The 26,834-nt window shown below is 44.3% G+C and overlaps 1 protein-coding gene across 2 annotated transcripts in view; it reads right to left on the bottom strand.

Moving 5' to 3' along the window:
• Positions 1 to 6,473: 6,473 nt before the first annotated feature.
• Positions 6,474 to 26,834, bottom strand: part of LOC121558155 (protein argonaute-3) — a 31,155-nt gene continuing 10,794 nt past the window's right edge. The window contains exons 2-19 of one of the 2 annotated variants that reach the window (XM_045217409.1): positions 24,049 to 24,220; positions 23,657 to 23,777; positions 23,266 to 23,474; positions 22,179 to 22,315; positions 20,505 to 20,639; positions 19,113 to 19,200; positions 18,368 to 18,515; positions 18,043 to 18,162; positions 14,939 to 15,061; positions 12,896 to 13,029; positions 12,023 to 12,207; positions 11,551 to 11,710; positions 10,780 to 10,870; positions 10,285 to 10,479; positions 9,746 to 9,880; positions 8,935 to 9,036; positions 8,357 to 8,556; positions 6,474 to 7,033 (exon numbers count right to left, since the gene is read on the bottom strand). In XM_045217409.1, the coding sequence (XP_045073344.1) occupies positions 6,925 to 7,033; positions 8,357 to 8,556; positions 8,935 to 9,036; positions 9,746 to 9,880; positions 10,285 to 10,479; positions 10,780 to 10,870; positions 11,551 to 11,710; positions 12,023 to 12,207; positions 12,896 to 13,029; positions 14,939 to 15,061; positions 18,043 to 18,162; positions 18,368 to 18,515; positions 19,113 to 19,200; positions 20,505 to 20,639; positions 22,179 to 22,315; positions 23,266 to 23,474; positions 23,657 to 23,777; positions 24,049 to 24,220 (2,564 nt within the window). In that variant the 3' untranslated portion in view covers positions 6,474 to 6,924. Of the gene's footprint in view, positions 7,034 to 8,356; positions 8,557 to 8,934; positions 9,037 to 9,745; positions 9,881 to 10,284; positions 10,480 to 10,779; positions 10,871 to 11,550; positions 11,711 to 12,022; positions 12,208 to 12,895; positions 13,030 to 14,917; positions 15,062 to 18,042; positions 18,163 to 18,367; positions 18,516 to 19,112; positions 19,201 to 20,504; positions 20,640 to 22,178; positions 22,316 to 23,265; positions 23,475 to 23,656; positions 23,778 to 24,048; positions 24,221 to 26,834 lie in introns of both variants that reach the window. The other variant, XM_045217408.1, reaches the window with a different exon arrangement.

The raw sequence follows: 26,834 nt of genomic DNA, 5'->3' as shown, positions 1-26,834 counted from the left end.
AACGGTCTGGTGCAACAACATAGAATCAGTAGAATAATAGCACAAAAGAATTAGAACACGGTGCAATGACGTGTCATAATCAGTCCATTTAGTAACATTACATCTGTGCTGAACCTACCTTCACTAGAACTGACTAGTGGCTGCAGCGGTACAGCCAAATAGCCTGAGTATTTTCTTTATACTCCACCATAAATTAAGGGGTGTGTGTGTGTGTGATCACGTGTGTGTGCGTGGTCCAGAGACAAATATCACAAAGCGAGGGGTTTTAAAGCAAAGCTTTTTATTGCAATTATTAGTGAAAGATACACTTCAAACTGAAACAAAGCAACACTAAAAAGGGCTAAAAGGAGGAACTATAAAACAAAGAGACATTTAAAACTGAAATAAAAATACCTGCTGGTAAAACAGAAAGTTTGAAACATACAGAGCAGTAAGGGAGAGAGATCGAGGCATGGAACTCATGTGGCTACCTTGTTCGGATCATCAAACACCCATTGATTTTAGCTGGTGCCTCAGGACTCAAATGGTATCACAGCACACAAATACAAAATAACCTCAAGATACCGATGAAACATTAAGGAAACCCTTAAAAAAGGCCAGCATTCTTGGCCACTGACGAGATGGGTCTTCAAACCACAGTGTAACATTGGGAAAACAGAATCCGATAATCTCTTGAGCAAATGTTTTTTCATAATCCTCACTTGGTCTGCGAATGGACTGAAAGCAAGCAGCATCTGCTTGCACATCAAACAGATACATACATGGAGTAAACATGTCTTAAATAAAGGATTTGTCTATGTGGGTAGTAAGAAAAGCCTATTTGGTTCTGAACAGGGTTGATGACCCCTTCCAAGCTCCATGCCTCTGACCTCTGACCCTAGAGTGAGTTGGGAACGACTAACAGACACCCTGTGGGAAAACAGAACAGCAATTCATTATTACAACACCTTGATTCGTTATACAGGCACAAGTCTCTAAGTACAGCACTCAGAACCCTCTGGCTACTCTTTTTACATCCATACACGTGGTGAAAGCTACACTTTCGTACATCGGGGCTCACTAACTACTATAGCACTGTTAGTGGTTTGAAAAGAAACACGAGAATGCCATTTTGGAGTTAGGTCTTTTTTTGTACACAACTCAGGCCTTCTGTAGTCATAAATAAAACCCAACAACGAAGTAAGAACACACTTAAGGCGGATAATTGTATTCGAGTGGAATGGGACTTTAGACTCTACTCCTTACTGTGTAAAAGTCTCTGGCACAAGGAAAAACTCCACAGAGGAGACATGAAGGGACAGAAGCCACACCTAACCATACATCCTCTGCTCCTTCTTCCTTATCACCATCGTTCCGTCCCTCCCTCCTTCCTTCCTTTTCTCCTCTATTCTCACCCACCTGTCCTGTACGAGGCCAGGGGAGTTTATATGGCTAACATACATGTATTAGCAGCTCTGGATGAGGAAGTCCGTTTTTACAAGGCTCAGCTCAGTCTGTGTGGTTCAGTAAAGGTTCCCTACTCCTACAGAGATGAGATGCAACATGTGGGGGGTGGTGGGTGGGTGGGTGTGGCCTCATCAAGATGGGAGGAGAGAGGGAATAGAGAGTACAAGAAGATAAGAGGACATATGACAAGGCCTCTTCCCTTCACTGGGGACCAAACAGAAAGCTAAACAGCTAGATGCTGGGGTCTACATCATTAATACCTCATTTAACAGGTTCCCCCTGCTCAACTGTGCCCCTCTGTCCCCCCACCACCACGTTGCTGTGCTTGTGTGTTTGGGGAGGATATTAAGGCCACGTCCCCTAGCTCCACCTCCACCATGCTGCCAATGTTGAGACTCTAGCCGCTCATTTATGCATTCAATAAATACAGCATAAAATATTTTGCAATATATATTTCTTTTATATATATATATTAAAAATAATGACATTTAAATAGGACGACAAAATAAAAAGTTCGGCTCAAGTCAGATAAGTGTTAAGACAAAAAAACTAAACAAGAGAATATCTTACAGTTATACTTCTGTCTAAAATAGTTATAAGAATATCATAATCAGGTATTAATCAAGCATTATACTGTAATAATAATCAAAGCAATATTTGCAGTTTTTCCTCTCATGTAGTATAACATATGCAGCATACCAAAGGTAAGTGAGGCGCAGTGTTTTTTAAATCTCTTGTAAAAGGTATCACCCCCCCTGGACTGACGGGTACCCCAAATGACTCATACAGACCCCTCAGTCTTATTCTACACCCGAACTGCCCCAAAACACCAATGAAAGTGGGCCCACTATCCTTCCATTAAGGAGAAGAGAGACACAGGCCAGGGCCAGGCATTGCACTAGGATGAGAGAAAGCCATGGGCCAGACAACTGCCAACCTCCTAATATGGCTGCCATCCTACAGACTTCCTAATATGGATGCCTAACATTGGAACACTTAAAAACCGTTGAGGTGGTTTCAGACTCTTAAGGAGAAACCACATAAATGCAGGTTGACTGATAGCCATCATCAGGGAAGTCACGAGCTGGAGGCACGCGTTTAAAAATTACCACTTATTAGCGATTTGTTTGGTGTCGTAATCCCCTCTTTCCCAGAGGATGAAAATCTCATTCACATAATAACAAGTCCTCGATACTCCACTGTATCTGGGAGATGGGGATTGGAGGAGGAACAGAGACAGAAAACCTCTTGGCTTTGTGTCCGAGTGAGAGTGGCAGTCTATAAAGTGCTGTGCTATGTTTGTCATTTGTGGGCCAGGCTGTGTCACACACATCGGTTTTAACTTTGACCACGCTTGTCAACGCAAGTTCCACTGTACCAACCAAACGAGTCGATTGGTCCAGACTCAAAATGCACCACTAAGAAGTGAACGCTCAACCAAATTCATATTCTCTAATGTCTTTAATAACCAGACTGCAGGTCCGCAGTATGCATTTTGGTATCTGTGTGTGTGAGTGTTTGTGTACTGTGCATGTGTGTAAACGCAGGCGTTTCTGCATTGCAATGCGTTTTTGAGATACATCTTTAGATTTTTACATTTCACTTTCGTTTTACAGCACCACCATAAAGAAAGGCACTTTCTGTGGACTTCTTCACTCTGCCATAGGTTAACCTTCCGCCCCGCAAAGAAAAAACATACAACTCAAAATCCAGTATATATCTGTGCGTCATAGACAATGGAATGAATACACATATAGCTACTTTTCCATAGAGCATAGAAAACTCTGGGGTGATGTTTTAGATCTAGAAAGTCCTTGCTCATAAATATCTATAAACTAAGCAAAGAACTGCTGAAAACACTAACGCACATCTGAAAAACGTTACTGATGATGATTTAGCGAGTTGTAATGTTGTAAGGATGTTAGGCAAACACATCTGCTATATGTAAACATGTGTTTTTTTGCCCAGGAAAAGCAGAACGTTCTATACAGTCATTGACGTTCATCAAAATGTCAGCTTGGATGATAGCTACGCTTGTCACCTGCTAAAACAATGTCCCAATCTATACACACCACCTCCCTCAACGGAACTTAGCCCTACTTCTCACTTTACATACACCCGATCCAGCCACAAGCACAAAAACCCCAATCATACCCAACTCTTTACCAACTTACTGAGCAAACTTCCTCTACTCTTCCATCTTTCCTCCACTTCTCTCTCAGGGGAATCTCATGGCAGATCTACTGGCTATGGAATGTAGTCCTCTGGCATTGGGAATCAAATCAACAGTCGGAGAAAGTGGGGAAAAACAAATGAGATTATAGGCTTTGTCACATTGCAGACTTACTGGAGGCCTATACGCTTTGTATTTCTGAGCACAAGAAGTGACCTTGGTGGTGCGAGGAGAGAGAAAAGCAACAACAATTACAAGCCAAGTCTCATTCTATAGGGGCCTCATAACCCACAAGGCTTAACCTAAAACACAGCGGGCCACATTGGTACTAAAGATGAGCAGTCAAGGTAATCATCTCATTCTTTGATCAACCACACCTTTTAAAGTGGGTCTACAACACTTTGACAAGCCCCGGTGTCTCCCGCTCTCTCCTATTCTACAGGCATCAACTCCAGCCTGAGAAAGACGATCAGGATCAGAACAAATATGCTCAAAAATAAAAAAGTCCAATGATTCCATGACAACAGGGAGTGAAAGAAACAGAAGCATCTCTTACGTCTAGAATTCAGAAGAAGAGACAAGTCCACCACATCCCGATCCATAACAGTAGAATGATCCCGACACGTTACATGTTGAAATATATCCACCCCCACTGTACGCACGCCGGAATACACAAATCATCTTATACATTGCCACAGGACACGAGTCAACAACAGTCTATTGCATTATCAAAACTCATATTGAATTACTGTTTACTTTTAATGATATTATTACTATGATGAATAACTATATAACTACATATGTTAGATTTTTTGTTAGCAAAAATAAGTGGTGTGCATTACAATAATGTGAAATTTACATATATACTTCTTCCAATCTGGCTTTTTAAAAAGGCTTTTTGGACACTAGTGAAGATCATGAAGGCTCAAACTCATTGGCTTCCAGCCAGGGGAAGGCTAGAGTTGGGAAGGCAGTCAAATGCAACTATAGGGGGACACAGGATTCTACCATTAGACCTCACTACAGTTCACCTATTGGGGCAGTCCTTGCCTTGAGAACTTTGTGTCCTTGTATCATTGTACCGTCAAAACAAGAGATTCTCAATGGCAACTGTTTCCACTAACAGTTAGGACGAGAAATCCATACCGTGCCCCACATAACACAGACCCTCTCGTCTACCTCATTGGGAGGTTTACTATGGTACATTCGTACACCCCCAAAGGCCTACACAGACTCCAAATTCTCAAAGGGGTGTGGCAAGGAGGCCACACCCCCCCCATAGCACCAGAGGCATGTGTTCGGTCCGACACACACTTCTTTTAGTGCAGATTATTGTCTTTCTTTTGAACACCACTAGGCATGCCTCATGTCACAGAGCACAGAGGAGCTAAGCAGTGACCACACAAATCACTCAGTCTCTCCGACTTCCAAGATTCATACAACTGTTGACTCTAGAAGACAGCTAGCGACCATTGGTTTGGATGCTCAGTTACACGGCAAAAATTAACTTGTCGGCTTAGCTCTCCTGCCGATCATGACTCTGAGGCATGCCTAGATTCTTAGTCACCTTAAGTACATGTAGATATAGCAGCTAGATCCATGTCTGATGAGGATATAGGCAGAGTGCAGCACGACTTGATCTGCTAAAATACTGCTGCTATTAGGCAAAGACAACAGGAGAAACTAACACAGACAACATATGTTTTTTCTATCATGAGGATTTCAATGTAATGCAACATCTGGCAAAAATGAGGCAAAAATGTAGCTTGAAGTCAACTTTCTCCAGCTAAACTTAGCTCTTTAACTTCCTTGTTTGAATACATTTTAAAGGCTAGGACCTCCACGTCATAATCCATCCATACAACCCCCATTTAACCATTCATTTCCTAAACCAGGCACTTGATTTCTAACCCATAACACACTCAATGGCATAACCATTAGACTTCCGAACCCCTCTACTCCCTTCATAAAGAGGAGCAACGGGTAAGTGCCAAATTGTGTGGCTCAAAACATGTTCTCGTATGAGATCTGGGTTCTGCTACATTCTCGTAACTCACTGCTACAGACTTCCAGACATTCAAACCTTCTCTTCTAGAAGAAGCTTCTTTCCCTCAGCTAAAATATTATTGCACTAGAGGAAAGCAACATGATCTGTTATTCAATTTAGGATCGTCCACAACAAATTAAAATCCAAGAGAGCGGAGAGATAGAAAGAGCAATGAGATAGAAAGAAAGAATGCAGAAAAATGCTCGTCTCATATTAAATTACTATATCTTGAGCGTACTAATAAATACTGGAAAGAATGATTAAAAAAGAACAAGCATCTTAAATATCAAACACATGATGTACAGGAAAGAAAATTCAAAACAGGGTCACATTGCAATGTTGTACGTTGATGTGACAGCACATTAGACCTATGTCATAGGGGACTGACCTAGGGTGTGATATCATTGTATTACCCTCTATGATGTGTGCCACTGTATGCGCACAGCACTTATTGGTTCAAGTCAAATGACAACGAGTTAGAAATCATATGATTAGCATCATAGCTTATTACCCAGACAGGTTGGGACTTTTGAAGAGAGCATTTACACCATTCAAACTCCAGGTGGCACTGTGCTCACAATAAGCGCTTGTGTTTGTCTCCTAGTACACAGTGTACATTGACACGCTCACACTTTTGATAAGTCACCGTTGGCTAAAAAAAGATGGAGGAGAAAGGAGAGGAAAGTAACCGTGGCAAGCTGGTGCGCCGTGATAGGTCTGCACCGATAGAAATCCACCCTTCACACTCCTAACTATGTTCTTCTTCCTCTCCTCAACTTTTGAAAAAGAAAAAAGTCAAAACAGAACTAACAAACGAAAAAGGGCAGAAAGTGCTGCCGTTAAAAACTGAGTTGAGGTAAAAAGGCATGATGACAAAAGGGGAACGATTTCTGCAACGTCGACCATACACATCCGGAATCAAAACAACAGATCTCCTTCATGACCAAAGAAAAGGAGGGAGGGACTGGAGGAGGGTGGGGGCGGAGTCGGGGTGCCCAGGAAAAGCAGTTGGCTGGTTTAATATTGCATAATAGTGCCGAGTTCTTCCTCTCTTGTTTTAAAGCAGCATCTGTCTGCATCCTCAGTCCATTGCGGGGGGCTTCCCCCACCCCCCTCCTCTTCCCTCTACACAGTGTCAGGTCCGGATTGACTAGTTGTGGGGGGCTGCAACCCTCCTTAACTGGCAGGCGGGGTGTGTGTGTGTGAGGCAGGTGTGTGTGTGTGTGTTAAATGCAGTGATGGTGGTGTGGGGTGGTGCTCAGGCGAAGTACATGGTCCTCAGCGTGTCGTGGTGAATCTGCACCGCCTTGGCCAGAGCCTGGGGGTCCCGACCGTTACTCTGCCCAGAAACATGGCTGCCCTCCGCGCTGGGAGAAGAGAAGTCATTCAGCAGGTCAGAGACAGACATGAATGGATCAGAAAGACAGGTCAACTATCATTCATACACTTCTTTGAAGCTACAAAATTTTTTATGTAGAAAGCTAGCTAGCTTTCTGGGGGCAGTATAATATCTAGTGCTGCTTTGGGAGCAGTATAATATCTAGTGCTGCTTTGGGGGCAGTATAATATCTAGTGCTGCTTTGGGGGCAGTATAATATCTAGTGCTGCTTTGGGGGCAGTATAATATCTAGTGCTGCTTTGGGGTCAGTATAATATCTAGTGCTGCTTTGGGGTCAGTATAATATCTAGTGCTGCTTTGGGGTCAGTATAATATCTAGTGCTGCTTTGGGGTCAGTATAATATCTAGTGCTGCTTTGGGAGCAGTATAATATCTAGTGCTGCTTTGGGGGCAGTATAATATCTAGTGCTGCTTTGGGAGCAGTATAATATCTAGTGCTGCTTTGGGGGCAGTATAATATCTAGTGCTGCTTTGGGGGCAGTATAATATCTAGTGCTGCTTTGGGGGCAGTATAATATCTAGTGCTGCTTTGGGGGCAGTATAATATCTAGTGCTGCTTTGGGGGCAGTATAATATCTAGTGCTGCTTTGGGGGCAGTATAATATCTAGTGCTGCTTTGGGAGCAGTATAATATCTAGTGCTGCTTTGGGGGCAGTATAATATCTAGTGCTGCTTTGGGGGCAGTATAATATCTAGTGCTGCTTTGGGGGCAGTATAATATCTAGTGCTGCTTTGGGGGCAGTATAATATCTAGTGCTGCTTTGGGGGCAGTATAATATCTAGTGCTGCTTTGGGGGCAGTATAATATCTAGTGCTGCTTTGGGGGCAGTATAATATCTAGTGCTGCTTTGGGGGCAGTATAATATCTAGTGCTGCTTTGGGGGCAGTATAATATCTAGTGCTGCTTTGGGAGCAGTATAATATCTAGTGCTGCTTTGGGGGCAGTATAATATCTAGTGCTGCTTTGGGGGCAGTATAATATCTAGTGCTGCTTTGGGAGCAGTATAATATCTAGTGCTGCTTTGGGGGCAGTATAATATTTAGTGCTGCTTTGGGGGCAGTATAATATCTAGTGCTGCTTTGGGAGCAGTATAATATCTAGTGCTGCTTTAGGGCAGTAGAACACAAAAAAAACTAAACAACAGTATTGCAGTACTGTACATTTCACCAAAAATAGATAGGAAATATGAAACCTAGAGTTGAGCACAACAGAGGCGAAGCATGCAGAAAGACTAAACCAGACCAGATTGTTTTGTGCAATGATAAAGTAACCCCCACCCCTCCCAATCACCTGTCGTGTTCCTTGTCCACCAGATGGTAGCGGGCACGGAAGGCCACCAGGTGGGCATAGTAGGCTGGCGCAGGGATGGAGACGGAGCGGGTACAGCGCACGTAGGTGTGGCAGAGCTGGTAGGTGAGCAGCTGGAACTCATCGGCCGTGAAGCAGTTGTCGTCCCACAGGACGTGGTAATGGGAGGGCCGACTGGTGCCCTGGGGAAAGCAGACAGCAGACATTACATTTACTACACCGGCTCAATTTGGGGATTTGATCGAGATGTAGTATAAAAAGCGATGTAGAAAGACAAATGGCTTTCACCTAAAACTCTGGGTTTTACAATGAGCTATAGGCCTATTTATTTGCAAACGTAGTCTTTCATTTTCTTCATCTTCAAAACCAAAGAGTATTTGGTAGTTTAGTTTCAGTAAATAACTGTTTACCTACCAAAAAAACAACAAAAGCAGTGTGAATAAAGTGTGTTTAAACTATAAAAAGCAGGCGTATTTCCTGAGACTTCATAAAGTCATTTCCTGAGAGTAACGTGTGGTGAGGCAGCTGGCTAGATGAACAGATGGTGAATGCTGCTGTACCTGTATTCCAGCGTGACTGCAGAGGTAAAAGTCAAACTCGTAGGGGTGCGTGATGTCCGTGTCCACCGTGGTGCCAGCAGGAATGTTTCCACTACGTCCAACCTGACAGAAGAGAAGAGGTCGATAGGGGGTTATTATTATTCATAACTGGCCATGTTAAAAACGTCCTTCCATCTGTCCTGTACTGTTCTACTTCAACACCAAGCTTCACACACGTCCATTCATTGAACTTTCCCTTGGACTCATTTAAATGACGGCAGAAAGTGAAGGAAGGGAGGTGTAGTTATCTCCACTCTTTCTGTGCGTCCGACACAGCTCTGCATGATGTCATCTACAAATGACCAGAATAATGACTAAATAGATTTCTCCCTGTCCGTAAAAGTGCACTTTACTTGTAAACAAGGTGATAACTCCAAAAGCCCTGCTCTCCCAGTCCTTGAGTGGCACTCCAGGTCCCCCAATTCACTTCAGGCCTAATGCTATTATGGAATATAATTACCAGGGGTAAGGGAGAGCAGGCCCATTGACAACATTGTAATTGGATAATTAGGACAACCATTTAGCGCGGTTAATAAACTAGTGGGTAATAAAGAACACAGACCAACTCTGTAACACACAGTTCTCCCCCTAATCTATAAAGGGCTTTTCACACTGCTGTGCCAAACAGAGTTGAGCCAAGCTGTAGTGAGCTGGCCTGGTTACGCATCTACATGCACAGTTTGGGTGGGATTCAGCCCTATAGTGAGAATCAGGCACGGGTATCATCCTAAGGTAGCTGGGAGGGTGGCGGGGGTAAAGTGGGCCCACTCACCCTTTCATTGCGGTCGGCACAGAAGAGGCGGGTGTGGTGGCGTTTCTGGACCACGATGTAGGTGATGCCGGGCTGGTACTCCTTCTCTAGGCCAATGCAGGCCTCGCGGATGGCCAGCAGCTCGTAGTACAGCACCTGGGGTGGGCAGAGGGATAAAATGGGTTAAAACATCCATTATTGACGATATTACTTTGAATGTCCTCCATCTCGGTTCTGGGCAAGTTTTTCTAGTTCACACCAGTTGAGGCAGATTATATAGGCCTTGACATTGCACCCTTTTATCACCATCTGACAATGTAACAGGTAAATAAGTGTCTTAATGTTTTGGTCACAGCCATGCATGTTATTCTAATGTCCTCTTAGTGGATCTTGATGGAAGTGCATCAATGGTTTACTTACACAGATAGGTATATGTCCTAACTTAAATCAGTTTAATTAAAGAGGGAAACAACATTTGACATGCAACCTTTGACCCTCTAGTTTCTGAAGTTCTAGAGTGACTCATTTTCCCCCAGGATAGTCACTCAGTCTTTGTTCACCTGTCTAAACTGGCCCTCTGACACTCCGTCCCTGTAGAAGATGATCCTGGTGGGCTTGTAGCGGGTCGACTTGTAGAACTGGATCAGCAGTTCTCGGACCATAGAGGCCAGATCCTGGATCACCTCCTGCCTGGGCCTCTGGACCCTCACTGTGGCACAGTACCTGCTGGGGTGGGCATCCATACTGCCTACCACCTGGAGAGGGAGAGTGTGAGATACACACAAACACGAGCTCTGTGCAAACTGACTAGCTCTGCACAAACAGTAAGAACTTGAATGCAGTGGCGATACAGTATAGACCAGGCCATTGAAGCCTCAAACATGTAGTCCGCAGGCCAGATGCGGCCCGCGAGCCTATTTAATGCGGCCTGTGGTCGTCTTAGTAAATGTGGCCCATGGTTGTAATAGTATAAAAAATAAAAATAAACATTTGGCCCTTGGGGTAAATTAGATTGAGACCCCTGGTATAGGCCAATAGGAGTTAAGTGAACTCACTGCAGCGATGGAAGGCTTCTTCCCGTCTCCAGCAGGGGGGTGTGTAACATCCGCCCCCAGGAAGATGATAGGCTGCTGGAATACTGAGGGTCTGGGTGGAGGAAGAGAGGGACCAGTGAGGACAGCGTTCAAACAAAGGGTCTCTAATATGATTAAGGGTTTAAGATTTATTACACAATACGTACATTTATTTCGATCATAACAAATTGGAGGACGCTTAACTGGGATATTGATATTGATGTAATTTGTGTACAAAAAAAATGAAACATTCTCAGGACCAATACATACAGTATTTGAAACAGATATTGACTATTGTAGTAAAGCCTAACAAAGTTGATTTACTGTTTAAACGGATGCCCCGCTTCACATTTCTCAAAAAATAAACAATACATTTGAATAATTCATTTGATTCATATGAATGATTCTTTGACAAAACAACCGATTAACTACGCGATTACAGTAGTTGGGATTCGGTTCAATCATGGTGAATCGAATCATGTGAATCAAAATAACCATTTGTGAATCGCACACAGTCATTTTAGGAAAAAATATTAGCTGTAGCCTCCCTTTCAGATTATGTGGCTACAAAACGTGTTTTGTGGATACTTCAAGCGGATTTGTGCATTCAATTTAGTCAGCCTGCAAAGTAAACACTTCTAATGGAAGATAAATATGACTAAATTAGAAAAGGCACGTACATTTCCTAAAGAAAATTGTAATATTTGTATGGTCATTCCACAGTCCTATCCTCCAGCCACAATGGCCACGTACCGTTGGTGAGGCACCAGGATATTGTTGATGCCCCCCAGCTTGACATTGATCTTGAGGCAGAGGTTGGAGAGGGTCTGGGGGGACGTCTTCACCACGTTCTTCACCTGGACACACTGAGTGGCCATTCCTAGGAGAGTATCTCCCACCCTCTTCACCTCCGCTACACGGGACCAATAACAGGCAGTCATCAATCAATCTCTGTGCGATTAACAGTCAGTCAGGTTAGGCAGGTAAAGAGTAAAGTACCACCTATGCTTTAAAGTGAAGGCATTGATAGATACCAGACATAGATGTACACCATCTGTTAACATACAACAGTACACATCTCTTATCAAAGCTGCTTCAGCAACACAAGAGTTTCAAAGAACATAAGTATTATATAGATACAGAAAATTCTAGACAGACAGTGAATCAGCATGGATAAGGTGATTCCAATGAACATCATGTGAATATGTCTATGGGTGCTCTCTACCGTAGACGGGGGTCTTTCCAGGCAGGATGACGATGATTAGCTGCAGTCCAGAGTAGGTGTTCTTCAGGTGCCTGAACATGGGCTCCACACTGTCGGCTCCCTGGGCGTATTTACAGAAACACGGCTGGCCCTGGATGGGCATCCCAGCATCCTTGGAGATCTTACGCAGCTGGTCTGTGAAACCCCTATAGAAGGAGGGGGGTAATGGATGGAGGAAGAGAGAGGAATAGAGAAATGAGGGAGGAAGAGAGTGATGGAGAAATGAGGGAGGGAAAGAGGAATGGAGAAATGAGGGAGAAAGAGAGAGGAATGGAGAAATGAGGGAGGAAGAGAGATGAATGGAGAAATGAGGGAGGAAGAGAGTGATGGAGAAATGAGGGAGGAAGAGAGAGGAATGGAGAAATGAGGGAGGAAGAGAGTGATGGAGAAATGAGGGAGGGGAGGAGGGAAAAAGGAAGGATGTAAAGAACAAATATAATATGGTTGGTTAGGGAATGGTTTAGTAATGTAATCCTTGAGAGTCACTGTGTAAATCCTAAGAAGGTTGTATCAGAGGTGTAGAGGACAAACTAATTACACAAGGATCACTATCTTATCTGGGAGGCCATCTCCAACAACACATCCATAGCAGGGAGAGATTCCTTTCCATATCCCTGTAGCTACGTGAGAAGCTGCTTAATGAAGAGGGGGGTTATGTTTATTAGGCACCAAATGGAAGAAAATGTACTGAAACAGTGCAGGACTACCTGGACCAATAAGAAACGCTCATTTTCATTTTTCGTTGCAAAATGTTTTGCCACGGTGTGCCCTAACGAACATAACCCAGTTGTACACATAGTAAGTGGGTGAAACAGATGAGTGGTTGGTTCCTACTTGAGGATCTCCTCGCGACACTGCCTCTGTGTGGCGAAGCAGGCGATGGCCCACATCTTGATCTCCACTCCCGTGTGGAACTGTTTGCCCCTCATGTCCCACACGCCATGACTTGGGGTGGCCACCGTCCGGTTCTGAAACCACAGTGTAGTACGGTTGATCTGCTGCGCAGTGCCCATATACACACACAGTGCTTTCACACACTCGCACACTCAGTCACACACTCACACCCTTGTTTTTCTATCCTCGTGGGGACCTAAAATGTATTTCCATTAAAAATCATATTTTCCCTAACCCCAACCTTAACCCTAACACCTAACCCTAATTGTAAGCCTAAACCCTACCCCTAAGTTTAAAATAGCCTTTGTCCTAATGGGGATGTGGGAAATGTCCCCACGAGGGAGAATTTTCCTTGTCTTACTATCCTTGTGGAGACATTTGGGGATTTCAGGTCCCCACGAGGATAGAAAAAAGGTGCACACATTATCGCATCCACCCAATGGAGTAGGACATGCTGTACAGATTCAACAGTCAAGCAGACACTTCAGAAAGTCATGCAGGCACACATATAGAAATTACACATAAAATACTGGTGTGTAGACACCAACACTTTATGGATACATAGTCTAATTTAAACCAAAACACATTTACACATGTAGGCATAACATGTATAGACTGAAAGACAACAGGTGCTGTGTTTAAAAAATTTTTTTTTTTTTCTTTCAAAAAGCTTCAAAAGGTCCACTGAAAATGTTCTAAGAATATTTGAGCATTTCAACACTGAAAGTGTCAAAATTGTATTACCCCTAACCTTTAAATTAACCCTTTAAAGGCAAGGCACCACAGACTGAAATGACATTTTTGCATCTACTTATCAATTTTGAGATATTTTGGTCTTTAATATTGGTTCTTTCAAAAAGTAAACAAAAATGTCCAAAACTATGTAAATAACATTTGTATTTTGTTTATCATCATCATCATCATCCTACTGTCATCAAAATGTCCTGAATTTTAACCACATTCAAATGGACATAAATCTAGTCATGTAATTAATTATACATAATTTAAAAGCCCATTACATAGAATGTTACAAACTGGACTATATGTAGTAACTTCATTTGAAGAGATCGTGATTAGGTCTAAATAGGTGTTTTACGATTGGTAAGCTAAATTTATTGTACTTCGCTTTAATGGTCATTTATTTCCTGAAAGTCAGACTCTTCCCAAACTCATTTTTCTCAGATTCAGAAGCATCTGCATTCACAAAATTGAACATTCACAAAATTGTTGATGGCTAAAATCAAAATTTTACAACATTACATTTTATTTGGAAATATGCACCAAAAACTGCTGTTTACGTACATGGTTTAGTAACTTACGAAAGATGAAAAAAAGTCTGGTCCTGGAGTGTCTTAACAAAATTAAACCAAAATGTTTAGGCTGACTTCATCCAATGTCCAGAAAAACAGATTTGTGGTATATGTTATTTGAGTCTCCTTGGGCAGTCCTGATCACTTATGTTTTAATGCAAGGAAAACTGGGTCCGGGTTTAAGGGTTCAATTTGATTTGACTGTTTTCATAAAGTGAAATTGCAAACCAATGTGAGTGAGCCAAAAAATTGCATATAAACATCACAAAAGCAAGCTAAATTGAGTCATAGCTATCTGTAATACACATTCTCAAAAAAAGCAGAAATGAAAAATGATGTAGCCGTGTTCGCATTGAGCTACGACTACTAGTTTATGTTAATCCACACACACAGGCCTGTATTCACAAAGTGTCTTAGAGTAGGCGTGCCGATCTAGGATCAATTTTGTCTTAGAAATCATTATGAATAAGAGGGGGACCTGATCCTAGATCAGCACACCTACTCCTAGACGCTTTGTAAAGATGATTCACAGAGAGGAAAGACAAACAGATCAAATCAAACCAAAGCAAGGGGGTTAGTTCCCTCATATCGCGAGGGTAGGTAGCGTGTCAAACAAACAGAGAGTATGGAGCGTGATTTAAAAGAAGGGTACCATAAAGTGCTCTGTGCTCACCCTGCCGCCGTATTGCAGCATGGGAGCGGGCAGCACGCGCCCCGTCACGTGGGCCATCTCGTCGCGCACCTTGAACTGGAACTCCTGCACAAAGGGGTCCGCCTCGTAGTTGGCACTGCGCACCTGCAGGGGTCACACAGAGAGAGAGAGACAGAGAGAGGTGTTGAGGGTGGTGAGGTAACTTGCTATCCAGAAGGCAGTGTCATATTCATAATGCACTAAAACAGAAGAAAACAAACTACTCCTATTAGAAACACTCAACTTTTGTCCAAAAATAAAAACGTTTTTATTTGGTACGGAATGCCCTAATGAATACGACCCATGTTTTGATGTTGAGACAACTCAAGTTTGTAGATGTTTTTAGATCACATTTCCCCCAGAATTATATATTATGCAACGTCCTGAAATAACCTTTGACATCTTTATAACATTGTCAAACTTTCCCCTCGGTTTGTCCAATCCTTCTGCATCTTTCACTCAGTTATTCCGACCACACTTTAATTCAGTTCCTATTCGCTGACGGTTATCTGCATCTAAATGAAAAGGCAACAGCGTCCCTGTCTCTGGCAGTGCACTATCAGCCAGAGGTATGTTTTAATCCCAGGTGGGAGATGGGGAGTCCGTTTAATACGGTGACAGAGGCAGAACAGCAGCAGAGCCTGAAGGAGATGCCATCTGATTTATGCTTACTTAGCCTTCATCCTCCAGAAAACATCAGGGCCAAGCAGTGTGCTGGTGACAGCTAGCCACCATGATGCAACAATGCCATCTCCCACCTGGCATTTCACTGACCTTAATCAACACTGACCTGGGCCCGTATTCAATAAGCGTCTCAGAGTAGGCGTGCCGATCTAAGATGAGTTTTGCCTTTTAGATCATAATGAACAAGACAGGGAACCTGATCCTAGATCAGCAATCCTACTCTGAGACATTTCGGCAAACCGTACCAATATATCCTCCAAACACCGGCTTTCGAGGGCATTATCACTTTTATACAACGGGTTACCAATATATTCAAATAATGATTGACATCTTCATTAAAAAAACGTTATTTTGATTAATTTATTCATACTATTTCATCATTCCACGAGATATAATCCCGACAAAAATCTAGGGTTGCTACCCAAGCCAGCTGGTCGGTCGTTCTATCGGTTGCCAACCACCCAGTCGTTAAGTATTTTTGTTCTAAATCTATGGACGCAACCCAGTCGTTTGTTCTAAATGTTCCATTGCCATGATGGCTGGCAACGTTCTTATCCCTTGCTTGCTAGCTAGCTAGCTAGCCAGCCAGACAACTTGGCTAACACGGTCAAGTCAAACAGTGTAGCCAGAACACAGCAAACTAGCTGCATTTCGTGTTTTTCTATTGACATTTCCTCGTACATACAGTACCAGTCAAAAGTTTAGACACACCTACTCATTCAAGGGTTTCTTTATTTTTACTATTTTCTACATTGTAGAATAATAGTGAAGACAAACTATGAAATAACACATATGGAATTATGTAGTATCCAAATAAGTGTTAAACAAATCAAAATATATTTGAAATTTTTCAAAGTAGCCACCCTTTGCCTTGATGACAGCTTTGCACACTCTAGGCATTCTCTCAACCAGCTTCATGAGGACCGCCACAGGAAAGGAAGACCCAGAGTTACCTCTGCTGCAGAGGATAAGTTCATTAGAGTTACCAGCCTCAGAAATTGCAGCCCAAATAAATGTTTCACAGAGCTCAAGTAACAGACACATCAACATTAACTGTTCAGAGGGGACTGTGTGAATCAGGCCTTCATGGTTGAATTGCTGCAAAGAAACCACTACTAAAGGACACCGATAAGAAGAAGAGACTTGCTTGGGCCAAGAAACACGAGCAATGGACATTAGACTGGTGGAAATCTGTCCTTTGGTCTGACGAGTCCAAATGTGGGACTTTTGGTTCCAACCGCCGTGTCTTTGTGAGACGCAGAGTAGGTGAACGGATTATCTCCGCATGTGTGGTTCACACCATGAATCATGGAGAAGGAGGTGTGATGGTGTGCGGGTGCTTTGCTGGTAACACTGTCTGTGATTTATTTAGAATTCAAGGCACACTTAACCCGCATGGCTACCACAGCATTCTGCAGCGATACGCCATCCCATCTGGTTTGTGCTTAGTGGGACTATCATTTGTTTTTCAACAGGACAATGACCCAAAACACACCTCCAGGCTGTGTAAGGGCTATTTGACCAAGGAGAGTGATGGAGTGCTGCATCAGATGACCTGGCCTCCACAATCCCCTGACCTCAACCCAATTGAGATGGTTTGGGATGAGATGGACCGCAGAGTGAAGGAAAAGCAGCCAACAAGTGCTCAGCATATGTGGGAACTCCTTTAAGACTGTTGGAAAAGCATTCCTCATGAAGCTGGTTGAGAGAATGCCAAGAGTGTGCAAAGCTGTCATCAAGGCAAAGGGTGGATACTTTGAAGAATCTAAAATCTATATATTTTGATTTGTTTAACAGTTTTTTGGTTACTACGTGATTCCATATGTGTTATTTCATAGTTGTCTTCACTACTATTCTACAATGTAGAAAATAGTAAAAATAAAGAAATACCCTTGAATGAGTAGTTGTCCAAACTTTTGACTGGTACTGTATATCCATAAAAATGATGCTGATTCATGATTTCGACTGGCTGAGAAAAGTTGCCAGCCTGTCTGTCTCGTCCCGACTCCCGACACGTGCATTACCGTAGGACAACTGGAGATCAAATTTCAATAATGAAACAATGTTGCAAATGTCGGAGAGACAGACAGCAAGGTTATTACAATTCTCTGCTGTTGAAAACCAATTGCTAGTCTAAAAGAAATGGGAGATAATGTCTAGATGTTTTTTACTGTGAAAATCTAGTACGTAAATTGCCTGGCTGAGCTGATGAGACAGTGGATTGCGCAGTCAGACGCAACAGAGTAAATAGGCATTTCAACATCATAGATATAGCCGGTGTTCACTTGTGGAATAGACACTGGCTGGAATGGGGTTTTAACCAATCAGCATCCAGGATTAGACCCACCCAGTGTATAAGAGTAAATAAGCCTCCATGCCACCAGGCGGCACCACTGACTCACCAGCCGGCTGATCTCCTCCTGTCTGTCAGGTGCAGAGCGAGCCGTGGCTTTGATCATAGTGGACGTCTGATTATCTGTCAGTTTCTTGATGCAGCGCTGCCCTGCTACTATGTTACACACCTGCAGGGACACAGAACCAAAGCATTGAGTATATTGGAAAGCATTTTATTCACTAATGCCTGAATCACACTATATGGCCAAACTGAGTCAATCCACCATAGTTGCTGAAGCCACGCTAAAAAGGACAATGTGAAAAGACAATATCCCAGTACGGTTTGGGTCGGCCCTATAGTGTGAATCTGGCAAAGAAATGAATATTCCTCACCTCCAGGGGCAGGTAGGTGTGCTTCTGCTCCTGGCCCACCTGGAGGCAGGGCAGGTGGGGATATTTGAGCTGCAGGCTGTACTTCTCTCTGAAGTACTGGGCCACCGTGCGCTCCACCGTTTGACCATTCTCCAACTGCAGAGGGAACCTGACCACAACAGGTAGATGGAACGGCAAGGGTTAAGAACATCTTTACTAACATAGAAAGGGGCTGTGCAAGAGGGGCTTGTCTGGGTCTATGTAAACTATATGACCGTCAAAGACAAGGTTATCAACAGCTCGAGTTGTCTTCAATATCTAGTTAAGATCAATACAGTGAAGATACAGAAACTGCCACACAAAGCTATCAAAATGTTGAGCAAATAATTCTCAAATGTTGAGCATCAGTAAATACTGGAAAACAAAGAAGAAAGTAGCAGCAGATTAACAGCTGCATGTACTAGCATCTTGGCCAACGATGACTAACACCCACTGACCACTTGACTGAACTGACAAGGCTCTGACTCAGACATTTTGTGGTTCTGGTGAATTGGTCATACTACATCTAAGTGCATGCTCCTCTCCCCCCTCTCCCATCCCATCCCACCCCAAACATACCACCACACCCCAGGCTCATCTCCTGGTCTCTCTCTGGCCTCTCCTAGTCCCACCACACCCCACTCTCTCCCTAGTCCCACTCCACCCAACCTCACCCACGTCTAGTCCCACCCCATCCTACCATCTCTCTGGGCCTCTCTTGACTCACGTTTGATGGCTGGCGGGCCGGCGGGTCACGTTGCAAACGCGGTATTTCCTCCGCATGGTTCCACAGTGTGTCACCTCCACCTTCAGACCTGGACAGGACAGAGACAGCTTTTAGGAAATTAGGGACATGGGAATGACACAAACGTGTGTACACAGGCACACCCAAAGCCTAGTATACATCCTCTTTCACACACACAAAATACAGTGCATTCGGAAAGTATTCAGACTCCTTGACTTTTTCCACATTTTGTTACGTTACAGCCTTATTCTAAAATGGATTCATTTGTTTTTTTCTCCTCATCAATCTACACACAATACCCCATAATGACAAAGTCCGGGCTCTGCCTGGGCCACTCAAGGACATTCAGAGACTTGTCCTGAAGCCACTCCAGCGTTGTCTTGGCTGTGTGCTTAGGGTCGTTGTCCTGTTGGAAGGTGAACCTTCGCCCCAGACTGAGGTCCTGAGCACTCTGGAGGAGGTTTTCATCAAGGATCTCTCTGTACTTTGCTCCGTTCATCTTTCCCTCAATCCTGACTAGTCTCCCAGTCACTGCCGCTGAAAAACTTGCCCACAGCATGCTGCCACCACCATGCTTCACCATAGAAATGGTGCCAGGTTTCCTCCAGACGTGACGCTTAGCATTCAGGCCAAAGAGTTCAATCTTGGTTTCATCAGACCAGAGAATCTTGTTTCTCATGGTCTGAGAGACTTTAGGTCCCTTTTGGCAAACTCCAAGCCGGCGGTCATGTGCCTTTTACTGAGGAGTGGCTTCCGTCTGGCCACTCTACCATAAAGGCCTGATTGGTGGAGTGCTGCTGAGATGGCTGTCCTTCTGGAAAGTTCTCCCATCCCCAAAGAGGAACTCTGTTAGAGTGACCATCGGGTTCTTGGTCACCTACCTAACCAAGGCCCTTCTCCCCCGATTGCTCTGTGCCTCGACACAATCCTGTCGTCTCGGAGCTCTACGGACAATTCCTTTGACCTCATGGCTTGGTTTTTGTTCTGACATGCACTGTCAACTGTGGGACCTTATATAGACAGGTGTGTGCCTTTCCAAATCATGTCCAATCAATTGGATTTACCACAGGTGGACTACAATCAAGTTGTAGAAACATCTCAAGGATGATCAATGGAAACAGGAGGCACCTGAGCTCAATTTCGAGTCTCATAGCAAAGGGTCTGAATACTTATGTAAATAAGGTATCTGTTTTTTATTTTTAATACATTAGCAAAAATGTCTAAAAACCTGTTTTCGCTTTCTCATTATGGGGTATTGTGTGTAGATTGATGAGGATATATATTTTTTTAAATCCATTTTAGAATAAGGCTGAACGTAAGAAAATGTAGAAAAGGTCAAGGGGTCTGAATACTTTCCAAATGCACTGTACCTACCTTTGATTTCTTTGGTGAACTTGACCCGGTGGGAGTCTGTGAGAGGTCGGGGCTGCTCGTCTATGTTGTGGATGTCCAGGACCTCACACATGAACTGGATCACTGGCTGGGCTTTGTAGAAGGCCGTGGCAGACACTGCAGGACAGACAGGGCCATCAAACACAAGACTCGATCACACTCACTCAGCATTCCCAATCACTGGCACTACCTGCCAAAACCGAGAGTAATCTTGCTAGCTATTTACTGTAGATGCAAAATGTGAATTGATCTTGGTCAACCAAATACATCACGCCAGAAGCAGCCATTTGTCATCAATTATAAGCCCATCATTTTTAGCTATTTAGGCCTACATCTCAAACCCGACCAAGCACAGCAGCACAAGGCCTGTTTCATTGCCAGGGACGCCACCTAAGTACCTCAGGGAAGGGAAACGCCAACATGGCTCTCAAACATGAACTAAAACCTAGGAGGAACATCCAACATCCCTCTGGCTTTATGTGCCGTTAGAGGAAGCTGGCGCCTAGATGAAGGCCCTAATGCTTTCTCCACCTGAATGGAGAGATGAGTAGAGGAGAGGAAACAGATGCTGCACTGACACTGGGCTGACTTCACAGTGACGTCAGGGCCACGTCTGACAGCGACGGTGATGATCGGAGCATGCATGCAATTAGGGATGACGGGGAGCGCAGGTGAAGGTCACTCTCCCCGAGACAATAGGGTTCTCATCTCCATAAACAGGAAATGACATAAGCAATTTAATGTTTGTTTTGATGCTTGTTGTTTGTGATAGTGCTGATATATTACTCTTGAAAGTGTTTTAAATAGCGCTAATTCTTGTTTGTTGCTTATATACTGGTACATTTCCTCAGTGTTGCTGTATCTTCAGCTAGGATATGTGAGTGTATATATAGATATATAAATAATGTCCCCTGGTGAGGTATAAAACAGATCATTGGCGCCTATTTGCTTTCGCGCTCTTTTAGGGCCTATTCTCCTCATTGCTTAGAGCACAAAATGACTAATGAAAAAGAGAGAATCATTTGCAGACGGCTGGACTTTTTCTGCCCTTGGTGGTGAATGGGGGAGGGGCTAGAGGAAGCCAAATGATTTGCGAGAGAGGGAGAGCGGGAAACCTGCCTGAGAGAGAGGGAGGGAGGGAGGGAGTGAGAGAGGGGCATTAAGACAGAGAGAGCGGTCAAGAACTCCCCAAAACAAAAGCAGCCCACCAAAATCGCTCCCAAACACACAGCGCCACTCAGATCTTTGCACCTCCGTCTCCACAGCAACCGCTTAGGCAGTACCCACAAAGCAAGAGACCCCCCCCCCCCACCCAATCCACCTTCTACAAAGCCTGTGGCCAGCCCACCCACCTATAACCAGAACCCTCCTTGCCAGCATGCGGCACAGCACCCACTATGGAGTCCTCCCATATTAGGTAGAAGTTGCCCCAAACACGAATACAGGTTCAGGGCCTGTATTCATAAAGCGTCTCAGAGTAGGAGTGCTGATCTAGGATCAGTTTAGCCCTTTAGATCACATTGAATAAGATTACATGGACAGGGGGACCAGATCCTAGATCAGAACTCCTACTCTGATACATATGGCCCCAGATTGTTTCTTCCCCCTAATGGTTAAGGTTAGGATTGGGGGTAAGGTGATGTGCGCCGTCCTCACCGTCAATATTGAGCATCATCTTCCACATGGCGGGGCGTACAGACTGGTGGAAACCAAACCACACCTCTCTCCCCCCTCCCAGGGGATGGTCATATCCCTCTGGGGCTGAGAAGAAAGAGCGACCCACCGGAGTGTACCTGGAGAGGGGAGGGAGAGGGGGAGGAGAAAGAGAGAGATAGTGAGGGGGAAGGAGGGGGAAGAGAAAGAGAAGAGCAAAATATAAGGAAAGAGATAGATAGAAGGGGGACAGACAGATAGGAGAATGGGAAAGTTAGTTTCCACAACCTGGACTAGAATCTTGGTCAATAGCTCTTTGCACAGTGACACAGTCTAACAACAACCTTATTTTTCAATTGACACTGAACATCAATAAAACGAGAGGGTGGCAACTCCACACGGCCTTATCGACATCTTATCACTGAGCGGCAAAGACACATTAATAACAGTGTATGCGTTTCCTAGAAAGTCCTGGACACATTCTGCCAATGTCAATGCAATAGCCTGAAGCTATAGCAAACACAGCCTTATGGCAGGTGTCGATACACAAAAGCCAGTTTTTATTTAAGACGGGAAAATACTTTCATTAAGGTTTTCATTCAGTATTGGTAGGCACACTGACAACACATTGTTTTTGAGAGGAGGAGGCTATGAGTGAGGTCAGCTATGACCGCATAGGAATGACTACACATTTGATTTCCTGCCGGATTATCTTCATGATACTGCCATGAAAACAACCACACGTGTTTTGCAAGAGCATACATTCACATTTTTCATTACCAATGTGGCACTAAGCAGAAGTGAGTCTTAACTGAAATTCAATACTTGATTTGTCATTTTAGGAAATTATCTTGGACTAAATCAGTATCTTGGCCAGCAAATGAAATACCTAATAAATCTGCCTCAAACGTAAAATGAACATGTAGCGGAGTTGTGTCGTTCACTCTTAATCAGTTTACTGAGGTTTCCAGGGATAAATGCTAACCTATTCAGAAAGACATGCATCCTGTTTATCAAATAATGAACCCAATCACATAGTTATAACAACATTCCCTATTATGACCACCAGGGCGGCGAATGTCTAACTCACTTCATGGAGGGCAGGTGTCGCAGCACCACGTCCACAGCGTGTACTGGGTTGGTGCTGATGGGCTTGTCCAGCTCCAGGGGCTCAGGCATGCTGCGGCCGGTTAGCACCTCGTGCAGCATGTGCCAGCTCACCAGGGACACAAACTTGATTGAGACCTTAAAGGGCCGGTCCTTGCCCCCCTCGCCCGGTAGAGTGACGTCCAGATCCACCTGTGGGAGGGGGGTGGAGAGGGGTTAGAGGTGTGTGTGAATGCATGCGTTAACAGATCAAGAAGTGTGTGTGCGATACGAGAGTATGTGTTTTCGGTCTTACCCTTGTAGGAGCGCCAGGTAGTAGGTTTGACTGTGTGTGTGTGTGTGTGTGTGTGGGCGTCAGTCTGCATCCATCTTACCCCTGCGGTTGCCACAGGCAGCGGGTTGGCTGTGTACAAGCTCCTCTTCCCATCGTAGACTGGCCGGCGATCCCCAAAGATGGTAACCTTGAAGTGCTGCACCATGGAGTCCACCACCTCCCTACAGAACACCAAAACAAGTTTACCTAATTTTAGACTTGTCCAAAGGTCTGCAACTTGTGGCTCTGGAGCCACATGCGGCTCTTTAACTGCCCATATGTGGCGCCATAATTAGTATTCAAAGCAATAATATTTATCCATAAAATATAATAGAAGTAGAATAAACATCAAATTAGCTCTAGTCACACTTAAACAACCACATGAACAACCCATAATCCAATACCATGTGAAACATGTTGAGAAAGGCACAAACTCAGTTATTCTAGGCATACCTGTTGACACGGCGCGGGCACTTCTCGGGCTTGATGTCCACCTCATAGAGGTAGACGTCTATCTTGGGGATGTCCACCTGGAAGCAGTTGGCCAGCAGCTTGATGGGCTTCCCCATGGTGCCATAGCCAGGCCGCCGCGGCACGGTGAACAGGGGCTGGGCTCCAACGGCTCCTAGGGAGGAGAGAAAGAGAATGGAAAAAGGGAACAATCATTCAACTTCAATTACAACGGACCAGTTCTTTGAGGAATAGGCTTAGATTAGTATATTGCTAAAATCGGCTTTGATGTGGCCACTTTTTTGATGGAAAAGTTAGGTCTAAATCACCTGTTGCCTGTGTGTCAAGAAAATATATGTTGGCTGAAATAATATACTGGAAGGAACCACGTTAGAAAGTGCAGAGACAGCGAGAAAAGCTATGGGGGGAATACAAAGGGTTGGTTTCACTATGAAACTGTGTGTGTGTGTGTATATACATGCATATGCAGCGGTACGTCACACACTGCCACCCCCAGGTAAGGGATGTCTTACACACAAGTCACTTTAATCCAGTAGACAGTTATTTAAAAAAACAGCCCGATGTGCCATACTCATCCCAGTGCCATTTTGGGTGTGCTGCCTCGAGGCCTGCCCATCAACATCAGGAGCAGCTGATGTGAAAACTTTTGAAGCTTTAGCCTAACATTTGCTATGACGTTGTTGTTCAGATGGCCTATGTGAGATGCTGAACTATTGCGCAACACTCAAAGTCTAACAATTGAGTTCAGATGAGGGGAGTCAGTCAGTATATTGTTTTTCATCCTAAACTATACTGAACAAAAATATAAAAACACAACATGTAAAGTGTTGGTCCCATGTTTCATGAGCTGAAATAAAAGATCACAGAAATGTTCCAGACGCACAAAAAGCTTATTTCTCTAAAATGTTGCACACAAATGTGTTTACAACCCTGTTTATTGAGCATTTCTCCTTTGTCAAAATAATCCATCCACATGTCAGGTGTGGCATATCAAGAAGCTGATTAAACATCATAATCATTACACAGGTGCACCTTGTGCTGGGGACACTAAAAGGCCACTCTAAAATGTGCAGTTTTGTCACAACACAATGCCACAGATGTCTCAAGTTTTAGAGGAGTGTGCAATTGGCATGCTGACTGCAGGAATGTCCACCATAGCTGTCCACACCAGCCCAGGACCTCCACATCCAGCTTTTTCGCCTTCATGATCTTCTGAAACAGCCACTCGGACAGCTGATGAAACTGAGGAGTATTTATGTCTATAATAAAGCCCTTGTGGGGAAAAACTAATTCGGACTGCGCCCAGTCATGTGAAATACATAGATTATGGCCTAATAAAGTTATTTCAAATAACCGATTTCCTTATATGAACTGTAACTCCGTAAAATCGTTGAAATTGTTGCGTTTATATTTTTGTTCAGTATACATATCCTCATCACCCCTATTCAACACTTCCATCACTCAACTCAAGAAGTCAAGAAAAAAGTGAACCATAGGCGTTTCCACTCAGGCTCTCTCTGGTACTCTCCACCACCAAAACCAAACTGCCCCAATGTGTCATTGATAAATGAGTGTCAGGGCTATGAATGATTCACCTCCTATTGAGTCATGATGAGTATACATGAGTGGGTGTCAGTTCATTCGGAAACCCAGCGCAGGGGGGGGGACGGAATAAAAAAACTAAACAGAACCCTTTCTCAGGTGCTGCCAGCTCATGGGCCTGTAGCATGAGTAAAGATGTTTGTTTAGGGCTGTCTTTCGGAAGCTGGAGCGTTCACGTTCCTCTCCCCTTCCGTTTCTCTCGCCTGGTGGACCTTGAGGGATAGGTAAAGGGGTGACGGATGCAGGCTAAGGCTAGTCCTTGGTGGGTCACAATGACAGCAGAGAAAAGGGGATCGACAGAGAGAGAGACCGAGAAGAAGGGAGTCTGGAATTCCAGCCACGACTGTCCCACGGACACACACCACCCCTTTGTGATGGAAATTATCCAGGGGGCCGAGGGGAGACTAGCGCAGGTCTCAGACAGACAGACACAGATATGGGTTTACACATACCGCCACACAAAAACACACACACACATACACTAACACTACTGCCAGACACACACACACAATCTCAGACCCTGAGAGTCACAGGCTCTCTCTGACACACACATTGCTTTTCCTGTGCTGCGGTGGGGGTGAGTAAGCCAAGGAGGAGGAGAGGGAGGAGTAGGATGGGCCGGGGGAGAGGGCAGGGAGGGCTGGTATTTTCTTCCTTTCATCCTCCACTCAGGCAGGCATATTTTACTACTAGCCTCCACGTTGCATGAGTCATTGGGCCAACGCAGAGAGAAACACAAGAGGAGTGTCCTGCCTCTGGACACCGTGCCAGGCATTCTAAAAACCACCCACACTTTCCTCCTTGTCCTGATGTGTGTGTGTGTGTGTGCGTGTGTGCACAAAACACCTGACGTGATCTTGCACACACACATGCTCTCTCACGTACGCGTACATGCACACACACACGTCCTCCTGATGTGTGTGTGTGTAAGCATTTCACGGTAAGGTCTACAGCTGTTGTAATCGGCGCATGTGACAAATACAATCTGATTTGAAGTTGTTTTACATATACACACACACACACAGGTGCCTTCTGACGCGCCCTTACCGACACACGCAAGCTCAAACAACCATACACACAGGAAAGCAGCTGCAGCGTCATCATCCCACCATGCAGCGAGCAAGCCACAAAGAAACACCAAAGGCCACAGAGAGAAAAGGAGAGTT

The sequence above is a fragment of the Coregonus clupeaformis genome, unplaced genomic scaffold, assembly GCF_020615455.1.
Source record: "Coregonus clupeaformis isolate EN_2021a unplaced genomic scaffold, ASM2061545v1 scaf1051, whole genome shotgun sequence".
In the NCBI taxonomy this organism is placed as follows: domain Eukaryota; kingdom Metazoa; phylum Chordata; class Actinopteri; order Salmoniformes; family Salmonidae; genus Coregonus; species Coregonus clupeaformis.
The sequence above is the reverse complement of the archived record's forward strand: the minus strand, read 5'-3'. Positions and strand labels throughout refer to the sequence as shown.